Genomic DNA, 10,236 nt, shown 5'->3' with positions numbered 1-10,236 from the left:
GAGCTCAGAAAAACTAGATGGTACCTTGCTACCACTATCAGCTGTTCTGAAAAGGTCACATTAGAAGGTCCTAGATAGAGTAGGAGACAGTGTTGAACAGAACTGAAAATTATAAGAGCCTGGATGAACCTGTGACCAGGGCCAATGTTCTTTTAGATGCTGCATGTGATGTCATACCTCTTTAATTTGTCGTTCCTGGGATAATAAATCATATGATTGCCAGATTCAAAATGTCCAATGCCAGTTTATTTCAGCTCACTAATGCCTAGGACACTGATCTTCATGCGTTCTATTTCTTTTTGAGAACTTCCAATTTTCCCCCGTCCACACCATTTTTCCATTTTTAATGGATATTTCCAGCTGCTTGTCTTCATTCTGAGTTTTGCTTCTTCTGCAAATGAAGGTCCCAAAAGCTTGATTTCATTCATCTCATCATGGTCAACTCTACATTAAGACAGCAGCTCTTCCTCAGTCTTATTCTGCATGTTTTCCAACCTGAGGAGTTCATCTTCAGGCACTATATGTGACAGTGTTCTGCTATTATTCATACAATTTTCAGTGGTCTAACATTCAAAAGTAGTCTCCCTCTCCTTCTTCCTACCTTTATACAACCTTTATATTTTGTATGTCATATCACCTAATGTCAATTTAAGGTGTGTTGGTGACTCCATAGTTAAAGCTGCTAACTGAAAGTTAGACAGTTTGAACCTGCCAGTCACTCTAGGAGAAGGATGTGGCAATCTGGTTCCATAAATCTTTACTTCTTTAGAAACCATATGGATGGTGTTCTACTCTGTCCTGTAGAATTGTTCTTGTGACTCTATAGGATAAGAACTGGACTACTAACCAAAAGTTAGAAAGTTCAAACCCACCACGTCGAAAACCCTATACATGTTCACCATGAGTCAGAACTGACTTGATGTCACTTAACAGCAACAAGTTTGTTGGGAGATCTCAATTTAATCCATACCATAACCCTCTGGCACTGTGGGCTAATGTGTCAGACTGCAAAGTCGTATGAACTACAAGGTCGGTAGTTCAAACTCATCAGCTGCTCCTTGGAAGCCCTATACAGGGTTGCTATCAGCCAGAACTGACTTAATGACACTAAACAACAACAACAATACTCTGTACACCATGCTTCTGAATTATTAAAAAACAGTTAACGTCATAGTTTCCAATATTAATCCTAAATAAGTCTAATTGTAGCTTTTAGCTACAGTCAAGTCAATTCCAACTCATGGGAAATCACATGTTACAGAGGAGAAATGACTGGTTTTCAGATGTAGATCGCTAGGCCTTTCTTCTGAATCACATCTGGGTGGATTTGAACAGAAAACATGTTGGTTTTCAGTTTCACTTTTTAACCATTTGCATTACCCAGGAACCCCAAGAAGTCTAATACTGAACCTTAATAAATCATTTGGGTGGAAACCTTCAAACCATCATTTTTTTTATTCTCTCAATGAATACCCTCAAAGCAGAATAGTTTTGAAGTATCTACATTGGCCTGTAGAGAATGATCTTTTATAAGTCAAATCATCACACATATACTTTAAACTTCTTCCATGCAATTGCGTAAATCATTGGAGAATTGTATCAGAAACTTCTCCTGTTCTCTCTTTGCAATATTGGTTTCAAAATTTGGAGATCAAAGAAAACACTAAAGTAATAGTCTATTATTTAAAAATTCTAATAATGCTGATTAAAGTTAGGGGTCCTGGGGTACCTGTTAGGATGCTGGAATGTTTCTTTATTATGTGACTAACCAAGGGGCTAGAGTTTTAGTCTGTGTTACAGGTCAAAAGCTCTCCAGTATAGATTCCAGCCTAATTCGACCCTATAACGAGAGGACAGCCACTTCTCTATCTTTGGAGCGAGCGTGCCTGAGGGAGCCAGCATTCACCGAAGACCCACCTGAAAGAGGGATGTCATCTGCATCTACATTGAGGCCCCCCCCCCGGCAAGAGCACCAACGAGCCAGCCACAGCAGAGAAGACTTAAAGAACTGTTTAACCCTTAGGGAACTGGATAAACCCCAGAGACATTCTGCTGCTTTGCTTGTCGGGCATGGGGAATGGGGAGTTAATAGATGTTACTGATTTTGCAATCGTCCATCAACCATCGTAGGTTTTATTCCCTGTTAAAGTTTTCAGAAGCTAGGCAAATCATTGCGGTGCCTGGCCCTTAAACGTGCCATGTGCCTTTGCTCTCAGGTCAAGAATCACTGCGCAAATAGAACTGTTACCTTTTTTGCCCTGCCTACCATGTAAATCAACTGTCTAGGGATATTAGTCTCGCTCATATGATCCAAGAGTAAATAGACAAAGGTTCACAAAACAGACTAAATGCTTTAGAGAAAGGAAGATCACTTAAGGGAAATAATACCCAATATATCCAGATTACACTCCCAGCTAAGGTTATTCATGGTATAAGCAGATTTGTGTTATCTTTCAGTAATCCAGAACTTGATTGGAACTTAATCCAACAGCATTTTGGGAGGTTGTGGAACAATATACACTTGTCTGTGGATATTCATCAGCTACATGCTCAAATTTATGATATAAGTAACTCTCAAAGTGAGCACTGAGTGGCTACTAATTTGCTACCCCTGCTAGAGAGTAAGATCCCCTAAGAACTTGATTGAACCTCAGCATAGTGATCCTGCTTGGTCACCTTAGAGCAGGTGGTGGGCTGGCAACGTCTTGCGTATGGGGTCCCCAGCCGATCTCCTCCCTCCCTGCCTTCCTCGGATGGCGGCTGTTTATGGTAGACGTGTGGCCAGAGATGGGTAAGGATCACGTGGTACCTCGGCAACTTAAGACATAGCCATTGCCATGCTGCAACGAGTTTCAATGACTGGTAAGACTGAGGAATTCACACTGACCGCCTAAGACAGGCAGCGTCCCTTAAACAAACAATAAATTAGGAGGATTCGGTTGCAGACTGTGTAGACCCGGTCAGGACATAGCAAACTGTCCCTCATCTGATTATTCAGTAATGCTTGTTAGTAATCTCATACATGAGCCCTGGATATCCACAGACAAATGTAAAAACCTTCCCTAAAAGCTGAGACTGTAAATTCCAAAAAGGCAAGCCCCCCCCAAAAAAAAAAAAAAAGCTAAAGAGGATAGAAACACTGTTAACTGATGATTATGGAGGGGATAATAATCAATGTAATGAAACAAGCTATATGAATGGTTGAATGTGAAGCTGATGATATGCCCTGTAAACTTTCACTCAATCCAAAATAAAAACATTTAAAATAAAATAAAGTTAGGGGTCCTAACCTATTTTCTGCTTTTTTCTGTGGATGTGGATGTGGATGTGTGGGAAGCTTTAAAATTCATTACTTAGGTTTCAATTATCTTCTATTCACGTAGAGATCTAAAGTGAAAATTGTGCCCATCCATAAATGTTTACATCAATAGAAATGTTGATCCAATAGAAAAGGATCTGGAATACAAAAGAATACATGATATTCATTATTTTTCTTTCACAGATGGGAAACCTGAAACTGACTGGGAGTTTATAAATCCTGACCCCCACCCTAGTACATTCTTTCCATGTCACTATTTTATATTGTGTTATAACTCCAAACTATGCATCTGTTCTATCCTGTACTATCATTGAGCATTTTTTCTTTGCATTAAAATACTGATGCAAATTTATACTTATCTAAATTTCCAACACCCACACATCTACCAGTTTATTGTACTGTGGTGTCTTGCATGGTGCAGTGATACTAGAAGATTTGCCACTGGTATTTCAAATACCAACAGAGTCACCCATGGTAGACCCATTTAAGTGAAGCTTTTGTATTAAGAATAGACTAGGAAGAAGGAAGAGACTGTCTACTGCTAAGGTATTAACCTCTGAAAGCCTTATGGATAGCAGCAAAACATTGCCTGATATAATACTAGAATTTGAATCCCTTGGGTTGGAAAGAACTCCAAATATGAGTGAGGAAGTGTTGCCTTCTCAAGGTACAGTTGACCTTAATGATGCGGATGGAACAAAACTTTTGGGACCTTCATTTGTTGATGGGACACAACTCAAAATGAAAAGAAACAGCTGCAAACATCTAAAAATAATAGGAACATGAAATGTAAAAAGTATAAATCTAGGAAAATTGAAAGTTGTCATAAATTAAATTAAGTGCATAAAGAGGTGTTAGTAAGTCAAAACAAACAGGCAATGACCATGTTGAACCTGATAATCATATTGTTTACTTTGCCAGGAATGAGTTATTAAAGAGGAATAGCATCACATTCATTGTCAATAAGCACATTTCAAGATATATCTTGAAATACAATGCTGTGATAAGATAATAGCTATTAGCTAAAGATGACTAGTTAATACAACTATTATTCAAATTTACATACCACCCACCAAAGCCAGTGATAAAGAAATAAAAATTCTACTAATTTCAGTCCAAAATTTCCTTGGAAAATTAAAGAAATAAAAGGGACAATAATAGTAATTATTTCACAGTGTTGATGGATAGAAAAATGTAAGATATGTGTCTGATGAATTTTATTTTTATTATCATAAATTTTCTTCAAATTAGTTCAAAATGACTTGATTCTGTTTCTCTGTATTAGTATATTCAAGGATATTTCTAAACATTATTTTCCTGTCTGCATACACCAGAAGCAGTACAGTTCCTGATGTTAACTATAAACTCACTAAATGTTTGCTTTATAAATGAACTGAATGTCTTTACTCATAATACCGTGACAAGTGGTTTCAGCGAAATCCCAAATTTAGAAGTACATTGTTTTTACACTCAAAATACAAGAGACTTGGCCTTGACAGATATTTGCATTCAAAGAACAATCCCAAAACATATATATATATTAATACCAGAGTTGAATGGAGTCTCTGGAATACAAGATTTTGTAGGCATAAGCTAAAATCTATTTCCTCCAAGGCCATGTATTGTATTCTATCACTGCCATTATATCACAGATTTTTGTACTTGGCACAGCAACATAACCAGAACCTGCACATGTGTTGTATTCTTGTATGTATTCTACAAATTTCTTTTGCTGAGTGTTTAATTGTTGTCATTCTAGTAAGCAGAAAAAGATATAGAAGCCAAGTAAATTTGCAGAAAGAGCCCAAGGACAGAAAAACAGCTTTCTAGATATGCACTTTGGATAATTTTCCAAACTATATCATGTAACAAATTGCATAATTTATAAGAAAAATAATCACTGATGAAAAACTGTTTATCTTATAGCATTACCATTCTCTTGATTATAACAGAAGTATCAAGTATATTATAAATGAGCTAAAAACTGTATCCATATTTTATTTTCCTAAGTTTCTCCTTATGAAACTGTATCTCAAAATTATGAGTGAGTTTTGAATTTAGACTTTCATTATAATGCAGAAGAAGAAAGCAATAATGCTAGTAGTTTATTTATTTATTTATTAAAAACACTCATATTTATGTATATTTGCTCATAGTGTTAAGGATTTTCCCACTCCCACAATCTCATAAAAAGATCAGATAGTCACTTTCTACTTTACCAAACCATAGACGTATGATTGAAGTGATAATTTTTCAAAGTGTTCTCTCAAGATCTTTGGAGAACTTTTTAGAAAGGCAAAATTTTAAGCCCACCTGCCAAAACCAAACCAAAATTTCCCAAGTTTATCACAAACGAAAAGTGACCGTAATAGGTTAGGGAAGAACTGCCAGCTAGGATTTCAAGACTGTGGATGTTTACAGTGTATGTATCCTAAGAAAATATCACCAAGCAGATAGAAGATGCATTTTCATAACTGAATTGAGAAACTAAATATATATTAATATTAGATTTAAAATGAGCGTATTAAATCACTGGTTTAAAGTGATTGAAACAAATCAAATACGTATAAAGTTATAGGCTAAATTATGGGTAGCAATAGTTATTTATTTTAAAAGTTTAATCAAGTTAGTTAAAATTTTGGAAAGCCCTGGAATGATTAAAATTTCTTATTCACCCATTTGTTAAATGTCTTATTTGCTCAACACATGTTTATTGAGTATTTATTTTATGCCAGGGACAAAGAAACAATGCATCCTCTCAATGCATCCTAACAGGAACATCAACTAGAGGAGAGGGAACTTTTTAAAGCTCCAGAGAGGCTCACCACTAGCATGTCTATCCATCCCTGTGAATCTGGGGCAAGCGGTTTCTGAAAGAGACAGAGATCAGGTGTCCTTAGCTTTTAAATATAAGCTGTTACATGAAGATGAAAAAGCCAGCATGGCATTACGCAAAGGTATTAAGAAGAATGCATGGATATAAAGAAATTAAGATCGAAATTGATCTTCACAGTTACATGTTTAGATTCATCTTTCTTTCCATATTAGGTAATAAATTATAACCACATGTAAATCAAAACAGATGTTTTTAATAATGTAAATGCAATTGCCTGTTTTTAAAACTACAAACTGAATTTAATCAATAATAATGAAAGTAGATACTCATCTTAGATTAAAAGTTAAAGAGCATAAAGCCCAAGTAAAACTAGCTCCTCCTGTTTTTTCCCCTTTAATTCCCAATGCTCTGATCTCTTTATGATGTCACCTGTCAACATCACTAGTCTGAATTTACAATGCTTAAGCCCTGACTCATCATAGGTGGGGAAAATGTCTGTACCACGATTGTAAGTCCTCTGCTCAAATTGTATTTATAAATAACTGAAATATACTAGCTAGCTTTTGATTTATTCTCTGTAGTAAAAAAAAAAAAAAAGAGATGTTTATATTATTTTGCTATTGAATAAAAGAGAGATTGTGTTTACCAGAGACACACATTCTTAAGCAATGTCATATGCTGTTTTAATCCCAGATTTAGATAATTCTTGCACTTCAACAAATAACTATATGGTTTTGACTTAGTCTTGTTAAGTATAATTTCTACTTCATTTTTCATCATATTGTGTTCTGGGAAATACATAATATAAAAATTAATGAATTCAATATTCTAGTTCAGGGGAGTTATAATCTTCTTAGTGGTCATTTGGAATTTTCTAGAAATATTGTTTGCATGCCACAGTGACTTAATAAATCTACTGACATTTAGAGTGTATGAGCAGTCCTTTACAAAGAAGATCAACCAAAATGCTCATTGTTTCTCATTGAGAAACTTATTTCCCAACACTGAGTTGGGAAATATGTTGACATGTAAAATAGGTTATCCAGACACAGAAAGCGAGTTTTATTATGCACATTTCCTTTGTTTAGTTTAGTTTGTGTTAAAATGAGATAGGAAAAGTTTTCAATTGTATAAAATAGATTGAGTGAAGACATGTGACTCTGAAATATGAAATATGAGGGGTCTTCACAATGTTTGCAGAAAAATGGAATTAAAAGATAAAAACATAAATTTTGTTTCTCAATACCAGTTCCATGAAGTTTAAGACACTTTTGTAAGTGTCTTGAAGCCAGCCATTTAGTTCATCCCTAAAGAACTGAGGGTATTGGGGATTTAACTTTGTCAATGCAGTCCTGACATGAGCACCCACTTTCTTATGTTAATAACAGTTACCTACATCACTAACTGAAGAAAAGTGGATGTCCTTTATAGATTTTTTTTTTTTTTTAAGACTAGGAAATAAAAATAAGTCAGGTTTTGGCCAATAGCAGTGAAAACCAGGTAGGGTACGCTCCGGTGAGAAGGGAGGGGAAATCTCATGAAGGAAGCGTTCATAGAACAACTCCAGAGCCCGGGATCTACCATAAGATCCAGGACATCAGTTTCCCACATTCGCAAGTGAAAAAATCATGATATTAAGGAAAATACCGCAAGTTAGGAATCTGGAGATGGGACTCCCACTGCAACTACCCTGCCCTGGCAGAGTTTAGAGGGCAGGGCAAAAGCCAGTCTGGCTCAGAAAATGGAGCTAAAAGTGGTGTACAGACATATGCAGAAAAAAAAAAGAGAGAGAGAGAGAGAGAGAGAGAGAGAAAGAGACTCAGAAGACTACACATTTCTCCATCTTTCTCCCTGTCCCACCTTCCTTGCTCAGCCCAGACATCAGGTGGGACAGTTTTCCCATGGTACAGAGAGAGGAAGCAACTTATAACATCACCTGCAGAAGCACAGACCTAAAAGTTTCCCAGCAGGATCCTTCGCGGCAGTGTATTATGGAGTAGGTTCCAACTCCAGACGACCCTAAGCAGGGTTTCCGGGGCTGTGGGTCTGTGCAGGAATGGAGCACCTCACTTTTCTTCCATGGTACGACTAGTGGTTTTGAACAGCTGACCTTGTGGTTCATGGCCCCATTCACAGCAACACTGCTCGAGCTTCCTGTGCAGGACCAATTCAAAGCAATCTGTAAAACATCAGCATAAAAGGACTCAATCATCCCAAGAATTGCACTGTGCACACGCAGATACCTAAATGACCTTCAGAGACAAAAATAGTGAACAATCTTTCTCCCATTAACTCCCCAATATCTACCTGTGCATGTCTACTGTAGTGACAAGAAGAGGGGCCTGAGAGAGCAGACACCCTCACCCCTGCTGGAGGCTTCTAATTGCACACACACTGACGGTGTCACTAGGGACAGTCGACCACAGCTTCATTTCTGTTCCAAAGTGGTGATTTTTGTCTATGCATTTATATTACTTCTTCTTTTGGTCCTTTTGATCACATATCTTTCCTGGAAGTGGGAGCTTTTTCTCCCTACATTATCCAAGAAAAGACAGCAATTGTGGCCATATAGCCAAGCTGTAAGCATACCCCACAATATTCCACCACTGAGACAAGACTCAACAACACCCGCTAAGCATTATATGCAAAAATGGAAGCCTATCTCCTGATCATATTCACCAGGAGTCACACAGCAAGCTTAACAAACAACAAAAATTCACTTGTTTTAAAAAAACAAAACACACACATAACTATCATGATGAACAAAAAACAAAAAAATATATCAAAACACATCCAAATACAGAAGAGAGTAGCTGATGCAAATGAGCTGGAGACAGACAAAGGTTTTATAGATGAGGAAGAGCAGGTTTGGATATGCCTGAGAAAGAATTCAGAAGAATAATATAGAAACAAATTCAAATGCTCTGAAAATGGTGGAGGAAAACAATGAAGAAGTCAGGAAAGTATTACAGGAGCAATCAAATAAGATTGATACAGCATTGGAAAAATTCGAAACCTGCAAAAGATGTCCAGATGATCAATAATAGGATATCAGAAATGGACAATATGCTGAAAGGGGAAAAGAGCAGAATAGAAGAGATGAAGCCAGAACCAGCAAGCTGGAAGACAAATCTCTCAATACTGCTAAGATATCAAAGCAAGCGGAAAAAGGGATAAAAAAAATCTGAAGAGAGTCTATGGTTCATGCTGGATAACATGAAGAGGAAAAACTTAAGAATTATTGGCATTCCTGAACAGGAAGAATCAGAGAAGTCCACAGAGGAGATAGATGAAGAGCTTCTTTAAGAAAATTTCCCTAACATCTTGAAAGATGAGAATATAAACATTCAAGATCCAAATATATCCCAGGTAGGAGAGACCTCTAAAGAAAGTCACCAAGACATATAATAATCAAGCTCTCCAAAATCAAACAAAAGGAGAGAATACTAAAAGCAGCCAGGGAGAAGAGAAATGTCACTTCTAAAGGCAATCAAATTAGATTAAGGTCTGACTATTCAGAACAAACCATGCTGGCTAAAAGGCAATGGGGAGACATATACAAAGCCCTACAAGAAAAAAAACTGTCAACTAAGAATTGTCTATCCAGCAAAACTATCAATCAAATATGATGGTGCAATCAAGACATTCCTCAATCAACAGAATCTGAGAGATTTTATCAAAAACAACCCAGTACTTCAAAACATCTTAAAGGGAGTTCTGTGGACTGAAAACCAAGAAGAACAGACAACAAACAGAGATTGACAGGCTAGGCAACACCACCTGGAACTCAGTCAACAGATAGCAGAGTCCATAACAGAACAAGACTACAACAACAAACTCAAAGGAGCTGGGAGGTCAACCGAAGATCAAAATTATATCAATGTCAAAGAAGGGACAAACGTAGCAATCTGAAACCCAGGTGTTGAGGCTGTCAGGTAAATTACAGGATACAATGGATTATCTTAAATGGAGAGAACAGTCAGTAGACTATAAGGTAACCCCAAAGAAAGTTAGTATTTCACAACTTATCATAAAAATGAATTTCCAACTTTGGACCCAGAGAGGGAAAGGGACTGTGGGC

At 36.9% G+C, this 10,236-nt stretch overlaps 1 protein-coding gene across 1 annotated transcript in view; it reads left to right on the top strand.

Moving 5' to 3' along the window:
* The first annotated feature begins 6,260 nt into the window (after positions 1-6,260).
* Positions 6,261-10,236, top strand: part of CYLC2 (cylicin, basic protein of sperm head cytoskeleton 2) — a 21,728-nt gene continuing 17,752 nt past the window's right edge. The window contains exon 1 of the mRNA XM_006864743.1: positions 6,261-6,276. Coding sequence (XP_006864805.1) covers positions 6,261-6,276 — 16 coding nt within the window. The remainder of the gene's footprint in view (positions 6,277-10,236) is intronic.

The sequence above is a fragment of the Chrysochloris asiatica genome, unplaced genomic scaffold, assembly GCF_000296735.1.
Source record: "Chrysochloris asiatica unplaced genomic scaffold, ChrAsi1.0 scaffold00069, whole genome shotgun sequence".
NCBI classification, from domain to species: Eukaryota; Metazoa; Chordata; class Mammalia; order Afrosoricida; family Chrysochloridae; genus Chrysochloris; species Chrysochloris asiatica.
This window is presented reverse-complemented; position numbering and strand designations above follow the sequence as displayed.